The following is a 22,203-nucleotide window of genomic DNA, read 5'->3' as shown; positions in this document are numbered from 1 at the left end:
ATGTGAATGCTATATTTAGTAGCGATGATGATCTCACCTCAATTAAATCATCTTCTACTTCTTTTGACACTCATCCCCCTCACAGGAAATCTTGGTGATGAACAAATCTCTTTATGAATCTCCTCAAGAGATTTCTAATCCCACTTATGAGACTTTATCTTCTACTCATTCTAAAATCCCTTATTCTAGGAATAAGGCTCTAATGAATTACACTTATCCCTCTCCTAAGATTTCTTGTGTGCAAGAAAAGTATGACTTAGTGGCCTATTCTTCTCCTATAAACTTCTCTCTTTCTAAAGAATTTTTAACATTCATCATCTTATACATGTTTTTAATCTCACTTATAGTAGAGAATTTAACATGTCATATTCAAATGCCTCATTCAATCTATCATGTCTTTAAATAACATTAATAACTATTATGTTTCTCAGCATTATGTGGCATGGGTAGCTCACTTACTAGGGGCTCATTGTCATTCATGATGGTACAATTTCACGTGCAATCATACTTTTGGAAGCAACATAATAGCCTATTTCTATCTCATCTCTTCTCCCTATATATGGGGGCTAAGAGTGATTTCAAACATCTCTCCTTATGAAAAAAAATTCCCCTTTGTGAAGCAGTGTCTTCTATAAGGATTTATTATTGATTCTAGAGGTGTGTTTGAATTCGTTCTCTCATATTGGAACAAGCATCCCTAATGGGGATCTTAAGTACATATCCTTAATTGGGACCTCCTCCTTGGTGTTGGAAGTCTTTGATCATTCATCAATTTCTTTTCTTCATATAGTAGTATCTTTTATAATAAACCCTTCTATTTTGTGAACGTACATGTCCCTGATGAGGATCTCTTGCCTTCTTTGGAAGAGTGTTGCTATAAATAATATCTCTTTGATGTCATTTCAATCCTCCATTTTTTTCCAATTTCCTTTATGGAGTTGCATTTTTGGATTATATCTCTTGCATTTGTTTCCATTTAAATCTTTCATCTTGTGTTAGAGAGCTCCCAAATCCTCACAATCTTTGTTGTGTTGGAATTGAGGTTTAGTTATCTTTCTTACCAAATGATTCTCCATTAGTTTTTGATCTTGTATCAAATCTTCTTGTGAGCATTTGTCATCAATCTTCTTACACAATTCAATGTTGTAAACATGATACCCTGTTTCAACTCACTAAATTAGCAAACCAAAATAGGGGGGCATATAGCTACCCGTGAATTTCATCACTTTCCTTAGTAAGCATTAGGTGATTTTGTGATGTAACATGTGGTTTTGTAGGGTGCGGTTCCTAACTATGTACTGCTAATACCGCTAGGGGCTTCATCTGACAACTTATGGATATATCCTTTTTCAAATGAAGTTTACTTTTCTTTACTTTAGCTTGCATATGCACGTAGTGTCATATGACTGCTAAAGTGGGGGCTAAATGTAGCATCGTAAATTGTACACCCTTGCTAGGGTGGTACAATTCTATGCTTAGTTTAGCACCTGCCTTAGTGTGTTTGCATCTTGCATTGTAATTTCCCTTTAAGCATTTAATTAATTAATTTAATTAAATCTAAAGTCATATTTCATCACTCCCCACATTATAAAATTGGGCCCTTTACCCTAAGTGTGCCCCTTTTTATTTTATTCCTCTAATAAATCATTAAATCATAAACCCTAATTGTGTCTTATTTCAACCTTTAAGGATCGATTTCACATCTCAAAACATCTCAAAATCAGTTGTAACTTTGGGATTCTCTCTAATATCATCATATCTAATGGCCTTGAAAATTTGGTGAAAATTTGGTCGGACCATGTCCAAGTGCAACATGGTCCCTGACTGTTTTCCTGAAATTTCAGGAGCATAATTCTATGATATTATAATGCTTAACCCCAAAATATTGGCGGGAAATTCAAATCCTAGGTTGGCCTAAAGACTAAAATAAGATCTAGGGTTTCATACATAAGAGCTCTCTTTCTTCATTTGAAGGCAACTTAGATCTAAGATCTAAGAACAAGTGATCACAAGGAGCCTATTATGTAGTGAAAGAGAAGCTTATGTTGAGTCTTCAACAACATTCAACAACATTCATCAAGCATTCATCAAGTATTTTTCAAGCATTCATCATCAATTAGGAGCCTTGAAGACATTAAAGAATAATAGGAGATCACTGACTAACGATTGGCTTGTACCCCTCCCTTAGGGGCTGGGTATGGTTTCATGTTGTTTTCATGTCTTTATATGAGCTTCATTACATCAATTTACATATTTACATTCATGCTTTAGATCACTTTGCATCATTGATTTAGAGCATTTACTTTGTCAAATGCAAGCATTTAGGGTTGCTCTAGATTGTTTGCATTCATCCTAGGATCTTGCACACACACAAGATTCCTGCACACACTATTTTACTATACAAATCGACTATTTCTTGAGGTGGAAATCACTGAAACAGGGGTTTGACTAAGGCAAAACCTACATAGCCACCCAAAACCCTATTTTCAATTGCAAGTGTAGGTACAGGATGTCATCGTTGCTGCATATTTCAGGTTCGACAAAGCACACAGACACAGTCCCGAAGAACAAATTTGAGCAGAAATCACTGGGACAGGGGCGTGGCGCCTTGGTGCTGTGCTCTGGTCCTCCCTTGGCACATTGGTCCTGCATCCTGGTCCTCCCTGGGCTCCCTAGTCCTCTTTGGGTGCCTTGGTCCTCTCTAGGCACCCTGGTCCTTTCTGGGCGCCCTGGTCTTGCACCCTACTCCTCCCAGTTTCAAGTGAAATTTGGTGGGTGGAAGCTCAAAACATTCAGATTGCAGTCTCTCAGTTGCAGCTTCCTATTTGCAGAAACAGGACCAGAGCATGGCACTCTTATCTAGGTTAGTTTGGCTTAGTTTTCAACACCAAGTACACATTCAAATTCCTCCCGCTTCTCTACTTTCAGTCTCTCAGGTTCAAATCTACAATTTTCTACAATTTTAGTTCATATGTGCTTCATTGTTCATCTCCTAGTCTAGTTGATCAATCACACCCTATTTTTCACATCTTCTCTTCATATACAACAAGAGGAATAAAACCCTAAGAGATAATCCTTGGCTCTCTCTTTCTCACAATAAGTAGCCAAAGTGAGTTATCTCCTTAGGCTCTTTCATATTCCCAATGTGTTGGCAAAAGTGGGATTAGGTCCTAGTCACCCGGTCTCGTTTTTTCCCCTCCATAGTAACTTTGCTTTGGCATCAATATAAATGGTTTGTTTTGACTTTTAGTTTCTTCTACAAACTACCTATATCATATGACACATATCCTTTCATTATACACATTAATAGACATGGTACTACTTGCATATCAAAAGACTTATGACTTGATTCTAAGTGTGAAAATGCTTAAGGTGTACAAAAATAATAAATGCACATATTATTAACAATTACTCCCTCTTGTCTTGTTACTAGACCTCTGTTTTCTTTATTATTCGATGAATGATTCCATTGATGCCTCTAGTCACTATATTTTTTGTCTAAAGTCCCTGCTCTTGAGAGATTAGGACTGTCTCTAGCATTTTGTTATTGCATTATTGTACTGTTTTATTACTATCATTGTCTTGACCTTTTCTTTAACACCCTAGGCTGATCACTATCTTGACCTTTTCTTTAACACCCTAAGTTGCTTGTCCATCACAAATCTTTGATTTCATCAGTGATTTTTGTCCTTTATGCTCTATGAATTGATCCATAATATACTGCTCTATATTCTTGCATTCTTAATGAACTATATTCTTGCATGGTTCCCACATATAGAAACTTTTACCTTGACTATTCATGCACTATGTTTAAATCACTGGAATGGTGGCCTTAGACTGTATTAGGCAGATTTGGACTACCTTATCTCTATAGTTGTGCTTTATTTGTCTTTGTTCAAAATTATTACCCTATTCTTATCATTGGTCATTGATTGTTATGGGAATGTTCTTGATCTCTATTTTTATCTTTGTTAAAGTTACAATCCCTGATATTTGGACTATTTTCATAGTCTCCTAGGCCTGAAACAAAATAGATTTTTATATTGTCCTTTTGGTTAAACTTTAAGGCTGCTCAACCTTTTTGAAGCTTCTCTATATTCTAGGTCTGGCACCTTAGGGTTCTTCCACTATGTATGATATTGTTCTTTGTGAGTTACAGTTATTCTTTTGATTGTGATTTAGCCTTCAAGCTTTGTGATCGTTGTCCATCATTTACATTCACTGTATTTTCTCCACGGACTATTATCCTTTGTGCTTGCCACTGTGAATGGTGCTCTTCATTAATTTTCATGAATCTTTGAACCTATTCGCTTACGCTTCATGAATTCATGACCTTTAATGATGCTTGTCCTTATTCATGAGCTTTAACTGTGTCACAGACCTCCTGTGTTCATGAATATGACTATTCTTTGTATGGAAGATGATTGTCTTCATTGTGATTTCAACAAGTATTCACCATTATTAATAACCCTTGTCATGTTGTCTTAGGGTTTGTTATTATTTTCTTTTTCTTGACTATGAATTGTTGCTCTCAGTCATTGAAGCTACCCTTTTTGCTCACTGTCTTGTGTCTTGTCTCAACCTTTCCCTTTGATGGAGCTCACTACCTTTGACATTGCATTGGATTTGCTAATTCATTGTTGTTTGATAGCATGACAACTATTTCTCTTATCTCTATGCCTTATCCTTTAAAAGGTTGCTACAAAAGGTTATGAGGACTCCTATATGACCGTCATCATGTAACCAAAACAGTATTAAAAATATGTCTCAACTATGAGAATATGCTACAACTATTAGCCCCTTGAGTTGTTCATACTAAAATAAGGACTACTATGAGGTTACCTTGTGTACTTTTGATCTTGGTACATGAATTGAGACCTCCAATATGCTGCTCATGTGTGTTATCCATGAGATTGTCTAAAACATTCGTTGCACATTGGATAAAGAATATGACTGCTCCTCTTTGTGAATGTGTCATCTCATAAGCTGAGATTTCTATCAACTTTGACAATGATCTTCCTTATTGGTCTTACTGCCAAAGGCACTGTCTTTTATACTACTCTGAGTGTTGCTCAATAATTATTAGGATTGGATGGTTATGGGCATGGCTATGTGTACCAAGATCCTTATCTTGACAGATATTTGTGCCTAAGTCTATGGACTATATCTCATCTTTTTCCATCCATTGGCATTAAGACTCTTAGACTGTCATTTCTAGCTTTATGGTTGTCGTTTTGCTTTCAAAACAATGATAATTATTCTTTGTCGGTTCTAATCAATGGTGATTGTGAATAATCTCTTCATGGTGTATGTATTGTTTACTATTCTTTACCAGATACAACCAATCCTTTAGAGATTGGGGATTGCTCTTAGGTCTATCTTGTAACAATATCCTTAGCTAATCACTAAGATCTCCTCACTTCCTACTATTTCTACAAGGTTTCTTAGTGACTAATGATTGCTAAAAATATTTGTTTGACTGCCTTTCTCATCTCTAATATGCCACAACACTGCATGAACACCTTAAGGCCTAACACATTATATGTTTCTTCTATGACAACTCTTGTGATAGATTCTTTGTATAGGATTTTTGTCATCGTGACAAAATCATGAGCATGCTTATAAGTGTGTATGTTCTTAGCCTTGAGTTGTGCTATCAAAACCCCATCTATAATATCACATATTTCTCTGTGCCTTGGTGCCATGGTGCCTGTTATTGTGCTCACTGTTTTGACCTGTGCTATTGTCTTTCTCTATCATAAAAGCCTATGCATTGATTGTTCTTCCTTGAGACAAAACTCTTTGCTGAAGCTCTATGAGTTGGTAACTATCTTTTGCCCTTTTGGCTAGATTGAGATAAGACTTTGTCATGGTTGGAGCTGGTCATGAGGGTTGCTTCAATGCTAACTTTACCTTGCCTTATTGTGATTGTTGTTCTTTCTATTGTTCATGTCAATACCTCTTTAAATGCTACTTTGAAGATCCCTCTCTCAAATGGATGGATAGATATAATTTCAGGGCCCTATTCATCGTCCTTTCCTTTTATCTTGATGCCCTTGCCTATGCATGTATTCTTTGTGATATCTTTTGATGTTTCGTCTATCTATGCCCTTTGGATCTATGGTGGCTATTCTATATTGATGCAAATGACAAGTCTAAAGTTCCTTATTCATATTAGAACTCTATTCTTTAAAAATATTGTGTCTTTGTAACCTTCTTTTTTTATACCATGAATGATTTAAGACCTGAAAGTTATGTTTGTCACCGCATACCATAGTCTATTTGAAGATCTAGACTCATGTCATACTCTCCTCTGTTTATTGGACATATCATCTACCATAATGAATTTTTGGTCACCAAACCCTAATACATCTTATTTCATTGCATGAATATGCTTTTCTCTTTGAAATGAAATAAGAGACTCAATGAAGAGAAAATGGACTTATCTTTTAAATATCTGATATGTATGTATGCATGGGCTTTGAAAGAGTTTTGAATGCATAGTTAGAGTCTTCTCCACGTGGGAATCCTCGTCAAAAGGCAAACTCCATGTTCAAACCGATGTCATAATCCTCAAACAACTACAATAATATCTCTCTTTACATATGATTTCTGAAACAAACTTGTGCATACCCCCTTCCCTTTGAGCTACATCTTAGTTGTGAATTGGCATTGTACGCATGCCCTTGTGCAAAAAATTCTACCTTGTTGCTTTTGGCGGTATACCAGGGCGATGGAAAGCTTTTCACGTGTGCCATTATGAGCAAAATTTCATCTCCTTGTGAGAACATGGAGTTAAGAGGGAAACAAAAAGAAAGACATAAGTAACCCTAAGACCATGTAGAGACAACTTTTCCTTCTCAACATTAAGATGAGCTCTATTTGCTTTTTTCCCTTTTACTTCTATTTTAAAACAATTCCTTCTAGGACCTTATAAAAGGACTCAATATGCGTTAAAAAATGAAGCTCATTCTCATATACAAAAATGTTTGAGTCTTATATTAAAAAAAAACCTTTAATGCTTTGCTTGTTGAATAAAAGCTTTTGATAATTATAGCTAAACAAAGCATTAAACAACAAAACTTTATTCAAATCATATAATGTATATGAGACCCAGGGTTCCTAGCAAATATTCATGGCATAAATAACATTGTAGTCCCTAAATATTTTTATGACTGAATGTCAATCAATATGTAACAACTATAATATCTCTTTAGTAAGCTCTTTTCTTCTATGTCTATGACCTAAAAGACTTTGTGACTAACTACCTTCTAGAGATGACTACATTGTCTCATTATTGTCAGTGAATAAGACCATTATGACTCCTTCTTTACTTAGTACTTTCTTGGCTTGAATGCACTCAATATGAGGATTATACTCACTATCTTTTTGCCTTCAAATATTGTCAAAACTCTAAATATTTGTGGACTGCATTTTGATCTCACACTATTGTTTTGATTGGTAAATGTCCGCCCACTAGTTATGAACACCTTCCCTATTGTGTATGATGGAATGACTATCCTTGGGAAGGTAAATATTTCTTTGATTTTTACTAGAACTTCTTATCATTTTGTCTTTGCTCAATACAAGAAAGAAGGCTCTCCATAATGTAATAGTGTGTCTCTTGATTTGACCTGATGCTTTTTGTAGAGCTGGTCCTTATTCACCGAGGTCTTTTTCCTTTGTGATCACTGTTCTTTGACCTCATTATTCATTATCATTGGACTGTCTCTTTTGTCAAATCATTCTCTATGATGACTGTTCATAGGGACTCCTCTTTATGTAGGTTCCTCACTGTTTTTCCTTGCTACAACATTTAGGCCTCTTCTAGCCAAGTCTTTTAAGCTCTTGGGACTGGCAATGTGCTCTTCTAACTATGTATCTTGATCATCTAGAAGGCTTGAGTATCATTGTTACATGGTGGTGCAGATCAAAGTTTCAATACTTCGATTCGTCACGAACTTGGCAAACCAAAAATTTGGACTCAGACTCGGACTTGTGAAAGAATCGCTAAAGACTCGACAAAAAAAAACCGTAGTTTTACAAAAAAAACATAAAGAAATTAATGCATTTAGAGAACATAAGAGCCATAATTGAAACATTGCACATGTCAAATGATCTACAAACAGTCAATATTTAAAATTTCATCATTCATACTCATAGTTTCAACTCTAAGATGTATAATAGAAGCATAAGTTTATAAATGTTTACAAAATCACATATAATGATATGTCCAACTCCAAATGTGAAAAACAACAATGAACAAACTAAAGAGAAGACTACATCTTCCTCTTTGTATTTCTCCTAATATAGCTCAATTTTTTAGGCCTTGAGCTAGAAGTAGTAGCAGTGGGTGTGTGGTATCTAAATGGTGAGATGATTCTTCTTCAAAGTCAAAGTCCTCATTTCGTCCTCATCTTCATCCTCCATTTCATCCAATCTTGCTCCTTTTACTTCTTGTGCTACTCTCTCTATTTTTGCAATTTCTTCTTTGGTAAGGAGGACATCATCACCATCATTTTGTTCATTCACGGTCCAATCACCATATGGATCAATTTCATCCAAGTCAATGGCCTCATGTGAAACACCCTCCATCTTTCAAACTCAAAGGCGAAGGTTGTATCGAACAAAGACAAGATCATTGAGTCATTTTTGTGTCAATCTATTTCTCTTCTTTGTGTGAATGCTCTCAAATACACCCCAATTTCGTTCACACCTAGAAGCACTGCATGGCTGAGACAAAATAGGGTCAACTATCTTTTGAAGATTAGGTATGCCAACACCATAATTCTCCCACCATGAATCTACAAAAAACATTTAGAAATATTAGAATTGAGAAAAAAATGTAACAATCAAGTTTGAAGTCTTTTTCTTGCAGCATTGAACTAACTTACTAAATTTTTTACCTAGTTGTTGTTTTCCTCTCCTATCAATTGCTAGTTGTGATGAGAAGAGTCTCCCCTCTACACTCTTGTAGATCTTGAACAATGAAAATTTCCAAATTCATAAATAGATAGTCAAAGTGTCAAACTCAAATTCAATAATGAACATTTGCAGATTCATAAATAAAGATAGAGCAATTGCAAATGTCAAATCTCACCTCCAACTCATCAAGAACCTTGTCTCTCAACTCAGGATCAGGTGCCATCTTATCAATGCATGCAATAACACCTGCCATGACCTCCTCATCAGACCTAAATGAATTATAGAAGTAGAATTTTGGGTTCAAAAAGTAGGCGAAGGCATGTATCGGTTGGTGGAGTTGGTTTGTTGACCTACAATCAATGATGCGCCAAATAGTTTCACATTTTCTTGTATTTCCACGATAGTAATATGAAATGGCCTCTTTGGCCCTATCCATGGCCTTATAAATATAACCCATTGGCATGCCCTCTTCATCCACCATACGAAGAACCCTTATGAATGGTTCTGTCACATAAAAAAATGAAAACAAATTTTAAATTAGTACAAAATTAACCCCTAGAAATTAAAATCATCAAATAGACAAGATTGGAGAAAGTTTACTTTTGTGTTTGTTACATACCGTAGTCAACTCCTCTCCACTTTTGCCGAACCCTTCATCAAAAACAATGCTCACAACCTTCTCTACTTCATGTCTTTTGGAGTATGCAAACCCCAACCAAGCATCGGACACAAACATCTACTTAAGTGGGGAATGGCATTAAGAATGCTCTGCAAAGTGATGAAGTGGCCAACAAATCGTGTCACTCCAGGTTGCACAAGGTCCTTGCCATTTGTGTGTTTTCTCATCAAAGCAAGCACCCAAGTATGGTTGTAGATGAATTTGGTGACACTTCTTGCATCTTCAACCACCTTTTTCACCCATCCAATCTTCCCAATCATAGTTTTAAGACTCGTGGACTCGCCACAAACTCGTGAGTCCATGGGAGCCACGAGTCGACTTGCCAAGGACTCGCGAGGCAAGTCCTAGTGAGTCCATATGAAAGACACATGAGTCTTTTGCTCGGACTCGCGAGTGTTTCACATGGACTTGCATAGCCCAGAAAACACGCGATGCAAGCAATACAAGTCAATTTTTTATATTTTTTTCCCCTCATTTGGCATTCTTGCTTGGTTATAATAGGTTTGTAGGGTTTGAAGGAGGAGAGGAAAGAAGATTAAATCATTCGAATCATTTCCATGTTTTGAAAATCCAAAAAAGCTTAAAAAACAAGGGGATATGCTGCCAAAAAAATTTCTATTTCCTTTCCTAAGTTATATCCTCATATTTTTTTCTTGCTTTTTCTTGTTATTTTTCCCAAATGATTTATTGCCATTTTTTTTGTTGATTTTCCTTAAAAGTTGCATAAGGTAAGATCTCCTTCACCATTCCCATATTGAAAGGATATCAACATTTAACATTGAAATCAAATTAAATATGACAACAATAGATGTAAACCTCTCATACCAAATGTATATCAAACAAATGAACCATTCCCACAGTTCAAAGATCATTTCCTATACCTCTCCAAATAAGTCCTAAATAATTAGTGTATTAGGGTTAAAATAATCATAATTAATCAGATTATAAGAGTGAATCACAAACTCTAATCTAATTAGAATTAATCAGAATTAATCCTAAATAACAATCAATTAATGTAAAATCAATTGAATTGAGCAAATTAATTTGATTAAGATTCCCTCAATCAATATGACAAGTCTTCCATTTGCTCTTCTCCTTAGTTGTTGTTGAATTGGCTCTTAGGTATTGCACCGATTTCCTTCATAGATTAGACAACTATTTTGAAGCCTATGATTCTAGATTGAAATGAGAAATGAGACACAGAAGGGGTGAGGACTTGAACTCAAGTGTTGATTGATAGTCAACTAAAATTGATTGATCAGTGAACTCAATAGATTGATCTGTTAACTCATTTGATTGGGGAGTCAACTAAATAGATTTATTGCCATTTTTTTTTGTTGATTTCCCTTAAAAGTTGCATAAGGTAAGATCTCATTCATCATTCCCATATTGAAAGGATATCAACATTTAACATTGAAATCAAATTAAATATGACAACAATAGATGTAAACCTCTCATACCAAATGTATATCAAATAAATGAACCATTCCCACAGTTCAAAGATCATTTCCTATACCTCTCCAAATAAATCCTAAATAATTAGTGTATTAGGGTTAAAATAATCATAATTAATCATATTATAAGAGTGAATCACAAACTCTAATCTAATTAGAATTAATCAGAATTAAGCCTAAATAACAATCAATTAATGTAAAATCAATTGAATTGAGCAAATGAATCTGATTAAGATTCCCTCAATCGATATGACAAGTCTTCCATTTGCTCTTCTCCTTAGTTGTTGTTGAATTGGCTCTTAGGTATTGCACTGATTTCCTTCATAGATTAGACAACTATTTTGAAGCTTATGATTCTAGATTGAAATGAGAAATGAGACACAGAAGGGGTGAGGACTTGAACTCAAGTGTTGATTGATAGTCAACTAAAATTGATTGATCAGTGAACTCAATAGATTGATCTGTTAACTCATTTGATTGGGTAGTCAACTAAATAGATTGGCTAGTGAACTAAATAGATTAGCTAGTTGACTGAATTGATTGAGAGATGACTGAATTGATTGCGAGATAACTGGTTAGTCAGAAAAAAGGTGATTGAAGGAGATTGAAGAGTTAAATGAGTTAACCAATTAGTTAACTGATTTGATTGCTTAGTTATGATTTTCAACATGTGTTGTAGGAGATTGACTTGAAATTCAATTTCATTTTGATTTCATCTTGAATTTGGGTTTTCGAATGTTGAAATGCACATGAAATTAACTGAAATTCACATTTGGTGAAATGTTAATTTGGAAGAAATGAAATTAATTGAAATTTGAAATTGGGAGAATGTGAATTTGAGATACATGAAATTAATTGGAATGAATTGGAATTAGAATTTGGGAGATTTGGAAGAATTAAATTAATTAATTAAATAATTCAAAAGATATTATTTAATCATTGGAAATTGAAATAATTAAATAATAAAGATTATTTAACTAAAAAAAATGTTGCAATTAATTAAATAATTAATATTTGAGATAGGGTTAATTGATTAAAATGATTTAGAAGGTGAAATTGAGAAATTAATAATAATTTGAATTAATTAGAAGAATAAATTAGCTTAATTAAATAATTAAATAATTGTTTAATTAATAAGACAATAAATTAGTATGTGATGAAAAGGACATTTTTCAGTGTCTACAATTAGATTTGTAGCTTAATACCAACAACAAGGAGAACAATGAAAATCCATAAAACCATGCATCTTCTTCTCAACAAGACCTTAGAACTACTACATTCAAGAATAGTTCACATAAGAAGACAATATATAAAATAAAGAATGTGTCTAATAACCAAGCATGCAATACCTCTGAAATCATTCGCCTACTAAGTAGACCAAGGGTAGTAGATAAGATTGTCATGAGCATACAACACCAAGCAATAAATCTTACAATAAATGAAAATCTTCTCTTCAAGTCAATAATGGATTCACATCCATAAACAATTGTAGGCTTCTCAATCTTTCTACTAAAATTGTTATCAAAGAGTAATCATATCAACACAATCCCAAAAAATATGAGATCTCATAGCCTCACCGAAGTCTCTCTAGTCTCCATGAGCATCCAAGAATCAATCCAAGTCAACTTCAAATGCAACCCTACAAAATCATGAAGCTCCAAGTATATTATTAATACTCAAAACGAAAGAGAACCAACAAGAACATTTTCAAGGTTCCAACAATAAGATCAGGAACATATCATGACGTCATGATGTAGAGAGACTCTCCCTCTCAAACCCCACTTAATAAAATTAGCAAAACAAAAAAGAGAATTGACAAGAAAAATGCAATCTTTCTATTGATTTCATGAAAATGAAATTACAATGCTTCCAATCTTATTGGCTTCACATACAAATCTAAAGTCCATTTTAAGACTAGCAACACCTTCAAACAAAAACTGTAACAAAAAAAATTACATTCAATTTTGATTTATGCACTCCAATATGCTCTCACACTTCAATCCTAGAAAAATTTATAACTGCTAACTGAAGCCTTCGATATATAGACTCGTGGTGGGTCAAAATACGGCCATAAAACATTACCATGGGTCAAAAAAATGATCTAAAATACCACAGTTAAAATCCATATGACCCCCAACTTAGTGGACAACTAGTAAACCTAGAAAATATAATAAATGAATCACATGACCACCACACCCTCAACTAATCAAATTAGTCAAATAATAAGTACTCCATATCTCCACCAAGACCCATAATAAGACATGCATTGCCAATTGTACAATGGGAGACCATTTATGAAGAGATGCATTTACAAACATGGCATTGTGAAATATTTAATATGATGATGTTGCCAATCTTTGTTTTCATATTAAAGTGTAAGATCCTTTACTATTAGTCCTTGGAGAAAATCACGAAAGGTGTCATTGTTGGATGGTTTTTTTATATTGGTACGGAGTGGACTGAAATAGTATGGAGGATGGAGGATTAGGATAGAATGTGAAGACTATAAAACTTTCTTGAATTGATGAGATTCAGAGATATGGATGAGTGCTAGGTATTTTGGACATGTTTTGGTGTCGTGGAAGGCTATGGATGGAAGATGGGTTTCTCTTGTCAAAGGTACGAGGATAACTAATGTATGTTTGGTGGGGATTAGTGATCTATATTACGATAACTAGTTCTTGGTATTGAAGGTAGATAGGTGGATGACTAGAGCTTATTGGTTGTTGGAAAGGTAGTTGTTGTTGTTGGTAAAGTGGTTTTTTGGTAAGTAGGTTGGAATGTTGGGGTTGTTGACCTAAGTAGGGTAGATGGATGGATGACTAGGGATTGTGGGTTGTTGGTATTGTTTGAACATGGATGTATGACACTTGCTTAAGGCAATACAATCTTAGGTTCCACCATCATAGGTGTCATATCCCTTGTTGATCCACAAGACTCTTATTATCATCAAAGGGGTCATATTTTAGTTGATCAACAAATCTAACATAAGTATCATCATAGTCATTGTATTTGTCTTGATTTGGGAAAACAATTTCATCTAAAGCATTCATGGTATTTGCTATTCCCTTGATTATGATCTTCAGTCTTCCTTTGATTATAAGTTTTGGCTTTACTTGTGTGGTATATGTGCCTATTGTTTTGGTTAGGTCCTTATATTTTTAAGCTTTTTGATGATGGTTGAATTTTAACGCCTAACAATAGATGGAGATAAACAATCAAAGACTTTTTGGTTTTTCAAGAGTTTTTATATGTTTGTGAAATTTTTTGGTTTTAAAAGGTCTATACTAAGAAAAATATAGAAGACTCAAAAATATAGCTAAACACTGAAAATTGATTGACAACATTCTCTAAACTTAATATATTGCTTAGTGTGTGGGGTTTAAGACTGACCTAAGTGTCCTCATAAGATTTCCCGTGGAGATGTTTTATGGATTGATGGAGGTTACGAAGAATCCAATGTGGAGTTTAAGACTGACCTTAAGCGAATTCCGATGGGGATGTTTTATTGATTGATGGAGGTTACGAATCCAAGTAAGCTTTTGGAAGACCAACACGTGGCTTCTCTTAGCCTTTCAAGGGACTGGAATCGGGCGCTGGGAAGCTGTAAATGAATGAATGTGGAGTCGCAGGGAAAGTGACGAGACCGCAAAATTAGAACTAGTATGTCCCAACAAATGAAGCGAAGACGCCCATACAGCTTGAGACACCGTAATGTTGGAGACTGCCTGGAGTTGCAGGTGTAAGGAGTCTACCTATGTGGATAAACCCTTGATCCTCTGCTGAAGGATCTTTGTCAATGGCGGCTACACATGGTGCATTCTTATTTTCAAGGTCTGCGAGATTTTAATTCATTTAGAAAGAATTCCTCTGCTACAACATAATGTGCATGTCGCCTTCTATAAATTGAGGGTGATTCTCAAATGTGTGGACGTCTGGTGAATAATCCACAGGACTCTGTGCTTTATCTCTGTTCAAAGATGGTAGTGAGGGTAGGGTTGCATACAGGGAATGAATGAATGAATCTATGTTTTTAATCATGTCTATGAGGTCAAGTAGTCTATGGGATTCACAGATAGTCAACAAAGAAAATCTGTATATCCAAAATACAACACCTATATTTCCCTTTCTTTCTGCATCTTAGATCTTCTACTATGTATCTTGATCAAAAAATCTGCAACCCTTATTATCTCCTTTTCTTGAAACAAATCACCCTAATAGCATTTGATCCAAATAAAACCCAAATAGCATTTGATCCACACTCGAAGGCGACCACAGAAGATGGAATGAAGCCATGTGTGACTTACAGGGCAAACCAAATATGGTGATGTGAATTGTCACCCAAAACAATGCATTTAACCATTGCAAGCCACAAGTAAATGGTGGGTACCTAGTGTAACACAAATGCTGAGAAACCCCTCCAATGTACACTGCAAAAAGATAATAAAGTGTGAAGTTAACTTCTAATGTTTCATATATAGTTTTGTGAAAGTTAAAATTGTCTCTTTTTTTTTCGGAAATACAAACAAGCATGTTGATTTTGAGTCATAATCCTTAAAAGAAAAAAACTTCCTTTAAACATCCGAATAGGGCTAAAGCCAAAACCAAACCAGATCAAAAAGCAAAGTTCTAACCCAAATTGTGATAGGTAGATGGGAAGAGGGTTCTTTTTGCCATGCTAAAGAATATTTCAATTTTTTATAATTTTTATGTTTGTATATACTTTTAAGTATAATGATTCTTTTTTTTCAAAAATTGAACTTGATCGAAATTGATCAAACAAAAGGTATTGCTTTGTTTTTTAGACCTTTTCTTTATGGACTTAATGGTAATGTCCATTTGGCTCCACAATGTTCAGATGATATGTCTAAGTGTTAGAGCCACCTTAATGTGAGAAGGTACATTCATGACTCTGATATTATGTCTAAACAATGGCACAAAAATGATAAACAATAGTTTATCTATCATATAAATGTAAAGTGTGTAAATTGTACATAATGACCTTGCATACATAGGTAAGGAAAAAAAAAGGTTAGAAGGTAGAACACAATGTTAACTATTCCTCCAAAGGTTCTAGCTCAAATCATGTGTGTACTAGCAAGTGACAAGTATGCATGTAGTAGGTGTTTTCAATGGTGATAACATATGTTCCAACCACATGAAGTAAGTCAAAAACATAAAAAAATCTTATGTAAATTTAAGCTAAGTGTGAATAAGTCAATCTTAGAAAAGTGTTATCCCAACTAGATATATAAAGACACTAGTTACACTAACATTTATTTTCCTATATTTGCTCAAAATCAAGCCCAAGAGAATCTTTAAGATTGTGACACAATTACTAGTGATGGTTCTCACTTGCAAATGGTGTTAGGGAGTTGTTAGGTGATATGTGGGACAACCTTAATGAGATGAAGCCCCCTCCCAATATTGTTGTTATCATTGTGGCTTCAATCACACAAATGGATATCTTTAAATATCAAAACATAACAATATGTCGCTAAAATTTATATAAAGTTGGTTCATAATGCTTAATTGAAAAGGCTGGGCAATTTAGAATTAAAATATGAAAGTTGACATTGAGGAGTCTATTCCAAGCTACATTGGATTTCATCCCAAGACACTTGGGATTGGTTTAAAGCAGAGAAAGCTCTAATCTTGAGGCAAGGAGTGAATATGGGAAGTGGGTGTAAATACATGTGTAATAGATGATATATGAATGACAAACATGTGAGAGGATATGGGTATATAGAAATAAAATAAAGTTGAATGTGTTGAAATAGGTGTAAATGGGAGGAAACAAGTGTAGATAATGATTGAAAAATGAGCCATACTTAACATTACTTATTGAAAGCATGTGTAAATGAGAGAAAGCAAGGGTAGATTAAGTTTGAAAATTGAGTCCATTAACATAAGAACATGTCACTTATTGATATGATTGCATTAATTTGTTCCATCACAATGGGCCAAAACTAATGAAATTTGGCGCAGGTACAAAATTTCCACCATTACAAGCAAAGAATTAGGTCCACCCACTAGGATCAAAGGTGTAGCCACATGGATTCCTGGCATTATTGTCCACAAAGTTGTTGGAGAGCCATCCATCTACCCCCATTGTTGCTCACAAGACAATAGTTTAGCTAAACCTTACTTCCAACTCAACCTTTTTGGTTGATAGAGTGGGTTGTGTCCACCACTACCTCAATCCTCCATGTCCCCTTGATGGTGTGGATGGGTCCCTCTTCATCAAGGGAAATCTCCTTGGCCAACATTTACTATATCTCAACCTTTATTTGGTCAAAATTAAGAACATAAAGGATCATAAAGATTGTGGCACAACCTACTAACGTTGGATCCCCTCTGAATGGTGGTGGGGATTTGTGAGATAGTATGTGAAATAATCTTGATGGGCAAGACATATTTGTGTTGTTCTTATAGCTTAATTGTGTTGGTTTTCTTGATTTTTATGTTAAATTTGTAATTTGATGTTTGTTTCCCTTATGAAACTATAAACTTATTTGATTTGTGATATTTTACATTTTGAAGCTATATATTTCCTTTTTTATTAGCACACAACCAACTTAACTTTTTAACATGATCCCATATTGCCCATTAATGATATTTTTTAAAGAAATATATGATTTTTTAATTTTAAAAAAGAAAGAAAGATTTAGGACCGAACAAATGTATGAGAGTTCTCAAGAAACAAATTAGTGTACTTTATGAATGAATGAATGATTGATTTTAATGATGTCCATGAGGCTGAACAATCTAAGGGACCAAGAGAATAACAACCCTAAATCATCTGCATGCTCCTTTCAATGTCAAATCTTCTGCTATGGATGTTGACTAGAAGGCTACCAATCTGGTTGATCTTATCCTCATCAAATAAATGGTGCAAGTTGTCAACCTTCAATTTGTTTTCATATTGAATGTAGATTTCCTCGTAGGCTAAGCATTCCATGTGACAAAGCATCATTTCATCTCCACCACACCCTTATTGTAGAATATGCAAGTTCTCTCTTCCCAAACTTCCTTGGGTATCCTTCACCTCCTAGTTTCACATCTAAGGTGATGTGATCCCATCTTCAATTGTGCAACTAACAACCTTTCTTTTCCTTTAATAGCCCCTAAATATGTTTTCTTACCATAGTCACAAGTTGGGTTAAACTCTTCTTTGATGTAGTATGTTTTTCTATGCCCAATGTGATTGGTCCACATAGCAACCCTAAATTTTTTAATCACAGATTTTTTTATTTTTTCATTGGTGAACGGTCATTCATGCACCTTGATGCTCCACTGACCCAACCATTTTCCATTTTGCTTCATCCAAGTTTTCTTCCTATGGTCTAACCCATAGTTTTAAAACTCTTTGACTCGCCTCAGACTCGCCACGGACTCGCGAGTCCTTTGGCGAGCCGAGTCGACTCGCCTAGGACTCGCGTGGCGAGTCCAGGCGAGTCCCTGTGAAAGACTCGCGAGTCTTTCGCAAAGACTTGCGCGAGTCTTTCACTCGGACTCGCGAGTCTTTCACAGGGACTCGCGGGCCCAGAAAAAACGCGCCCGTGGGGCTTAAAACCAATTTTTTTTTCATTTTTTGACTTCAATTTGGGTTTTTTTTGGCTGGAGCAGGTTAGAAGGGTTTGGAGGAGTAGAGGGAAGAAGGAAAAATCAGCAAGAGAGATCTAGGTAAGGATTTTTCTCCTCCTTTTTTTTTTTCATTTGAATCATTTCATTGTTTTGAAACTGAAAAAAATCTTGAAAAACAAGGGGATATGCTGCCAAATTTTTTTCTATTTTCTTTCCTAAGTTATTTCCTCTTTTTTTTTTCTTGTTTTTGAATGCTATTTTTCCCAAATGATTCATTGTCATTTTTTTTGTTGATTTTCCATAAAACCCTGCTGATTTTTTTTTTTTCATGTTAAATCAGCAATGGCAAGTTCAACTCCAAGGGCAACCCCAAGGTCAGGAAGACAAAGAGATAAAGCTTGGAAATATGGGATTGCAGGAAGCAAAAAGGGGGAGGTCACTTGCACCGAATGCACAAGATGGATGACTGGTGGAATCAATAGATTAAAATACCACCTTGCACAAATACCTGGATATGGTGTGGAGGCATGCCCCAAATCAACTCCTGAAATTATTAGAGAGATGAAGGCCATTCTTGCTGAGAATGATATGCATAAGGAAGAAAGGCAAAAAACAAGAGAAGCCATAGCAGCTGCAATGAATCCCACATTGTCCACTTCGGGTCCCATTGGTCATAGTCGGGGTCGTCAGTCACTTTCATCTTTTGGTGACAATGAGGGTGAGGCTAGTGGCACTCCTGTTAGATCAGACCCTAATTTTTTTGTACCACGCAATGTTCCAGGTGCACAACCTTCACTTGAAGGTACAGGATGGAATAAAGAGAAGCATGAACAAGCACGGATAGCAGCTTCAAACTTTTGGTTTTACAATAATCTATCTTTCAATGCAGCAAACAATGTGTATTGGGAAAGTTTTGTTAATGCATGTACAGTGGCGGGTAAGGGGTTTAAGGCCCCAACAGGTTATGACTTCAGTGGGCCATTGCTAGAGAAAGCTGTGAAAAATACAGAAGGTGTGGTTGATGATCAGAAAAGGTATTGGAAGAGAAAAGGATGCAACATTTTATCTGATGGATGGACAGATGGACGGAATAGGACTCTTCTCAACTTCTTGGTGGCTTCAAATGGTGCAATGGTATTCATAAAGTCTGTTGATGCCTCAAATGAAATAAAAAATGCAGAGACTTTGTGTAATCTGTTGGATGGTGTGGTTCGGGAAGTTGGAGTTGAGAATGTTGTCCAAATTATCACGGACAACGCAGCTGCATATGTATCTGCAGGTAGAATGCTTATGCAAAGGCATCCTTCGATTACATGGAGTCCTTGTGCTGCACATTGCTTGGACTTGGTGCTAGAGGACATTGGGAAGATTGGATGGGTGAAGAAGGTGGTTGAAGATGCAAAAAGTGTCACCAAATTCATCTACAACCATACTTGGGTGCTTGCTTTGATGAGAAAATACACAAATGGCAAGGACCTTGTGCGACCTGGAGTGACACGATTTGCTAGCCACTTCATCACTTTGCAGAGCATTCTTAGTGCCATTCCTCATCTTAAGCAGATGTTTGTGTCAGATGCTTGGTTGGGGTCTGCATACTCCAAAAGACCTGAAGCAGAGAAGATTGCGACCATTGTTTTTGATGATGGGTTCAATAAAAATGGAGAGGAGTTGACTGCGGTAAGTAACAAACACAAAAGTAAAGTTTATACAATCTTGTCTATTTGCTGATTTTATTTTTTAGGGGTTGATTTTGTATTAATTTAAAATTTGTTTTAATTTTTTTAGGTGACAGAACCTTTGGTGAGGGTTCTTCGTATGGTGGATGGAGAGGGCATGCCAATGGGTTTCATTTATGAGGCCATGGATAGGGCCAAAGAGGCCATTTCACATTACTATCGTGGAAATGCAAGAAAATGTGAAATCTTTTGGCGCATCATTGATCGTAGGTGGACAAACCAACTCCACCAACCGATACATGCCTTCGCCTACTTTTTGAACCCGAAATTCTACTTCTCTGATTCATTTAGGGCTGATGAGGAGGTCATGGCAGGTGTTATTACATGCATTGATAAGATGACACCTGATCCTGAGTTGAGAGACAAGGTTCTTGATGAGTTGGAGGTGAGATTTGACATTTGCAATTGCTCTATCTTTATTTATGAATTCGGAAATGTTCATTATTGAATTTGAGTTTGACACTTTGACTATCTAGTATCTATTTCTGAATTTGGAAATGTTCATTCCATTGTTCAAGATCTACAAAAGTGCAGAGGGGAGACTCTTCTCATCACAACTAGCAATTGATAGGAGAGGAAAACAACAACCAGGTAAAACATTTAGTAACTTAGTTCAACAGTGCAAGAAAAAACCTACAAACTTGATTGTTACATTTTTTTCTCAATTCTAATATTTCTAAATGTTTTTTGTAGATTTATGGTGGGAGAATTATGGTGCCGGCACGCCTAATCTTCAAAAGATAGCTATCCGTGTTTTGTCTCAGCCATGCAGTGCTTCTGGGTGTGAACGAAATTGGAGTGTCTTTGAAAGCATTCACACAAAGAAGAGAAATAGATTGTCACAAAAGCGGCTCAATGATCTAGTATTTGTTCGGTACAACCTTTGCCTTCGAGTTAGACAGGTGGAGGGTGTTTCACATGAGGCCATTGACTTGGATGAAATTGATCCATATGGTGATTGGACCATGAATGAACAAAATGATGGTGATGATGTCCTCCTTACCGAAGAAGAAATTGCAGAAATAGAGAGAGGAGCAGCACAAGATGCAGAAGGAGCAAGATTGGATGAAGATGAGGACGAAGATGAGGATGATGATGAGGACTATGACTTTGAAGAAGACTCATCTCACCATTTAGATACCACAACACCCACTGCTACTACTTCTAGCTCAAGGCCTGAAAAATTGAGCTATATTAGGAAAAATACAAAGAGGAAGATGTAGTCTTCTCTTTGGTTTGTTCATTCACATTGCTGTTTTTCACATTTGCAGTTGGACTTGGACATATCATTATATGTAATTTTGTGAACATTTATATACTTATGCTGCCATTATAGTATTATACATTTTAGAGTTGAAACTTGAAACTTGAATATGCTGCCATGAATGATGAAATTTCAAATATTGCGTGTTTGTACTTTGTAGATCATATGACATGTGTAATGTTTCAATTATGGCACTTATGTTCTCTAAATGCATTAATTTCTTTATGTTTTTTTGTAAAACTACGGTTTTTTTTTTTTGCCGAGTCTTTGCCGAGTCTTTCGCGAGTCTTTCACGAGTCCGAGTCCGAGTCCAAAATTTTGGTTTGCCGAGTCCGAGGCGAGTCCGAGATTTTCAACTATGGGACTCTAACCCATCCTCCATAGCTATCTTGGGCCAACATTGGCTATCCATCTTTTCAACATTCTTTAAATAGCTTATTAACTTGGTTATTGTCGTTGCATCCAATGGAAAATTACTTGCTTTAGCCAAAAGAATTTCATACAAGACTATGGTTTTAACTTTGAGATTGCTAGTAATTAATTGCTTTTGGAATCTTT

At 35.5% G+C, this 22,203-nt stretch overlaps 1 protein-coding gene across 2 annotated transcripts; it reads left to right on the top strand.

The window, feature by feature from the left end:
* Window positions 1–18,604: 18,604 nt before the first annotated feature.
* LOC131875391 (uncharacterized) lies at window positions 18,605–22,000 on the top strand. Of its 2 annotated transcripts, XM_059219505.1 has the most exons (5): window positions 18,605–18,744; window positions 18,986–20,322; window positions 20,431–20,766; window positions 20,900–20,972; window positions 21,075–22,000. In XM_059219505.1, the coding sequence occupies exons 2-5, from the start codon at window positions 18,988–18,990 to the stop codon at window positions 21,602–21,604; spliced, it is 2,274 nt and encodes a 757-aa protein (XP_059075488.1). In that variant the 5' UTR covers window positions 18,605–18,744; window positions 18,986–18,987; the 3' UTR covers window positions 21,605–22,000. The 2 variants fall into 2 exon arrangements, with proteins under 2 accessions (XP_059075488.1, XP_059075487.1); XM_059219504.1 differs by having other exon boundaries at window positions 18,613–20,322.
* The last annotated feature ends 203 nt before the right edge of the window (window positions 22,001–22,203 follow it).

Source organism: Cryptomeria japonica, chromosome 4, assembly GCF_030272615.1.
Source record: "Cryptomeria japonica chromosome 4, Sugi_1.0, whole genome shotgun sequence".
In the NCBI taxonomy this organism is placed as follows: Eukaryota; Viridiplantae; Streptophyta; class Pinopsida; order Cupressales; family Cupressaceae; genus Cryptomeria; species Cryptomeria japonica.
The sequence above is the reverse complement of the archived record's forward strand: the minus strand, read 5'-3'. Positions and strand labels throughout refer to the sequence as shown.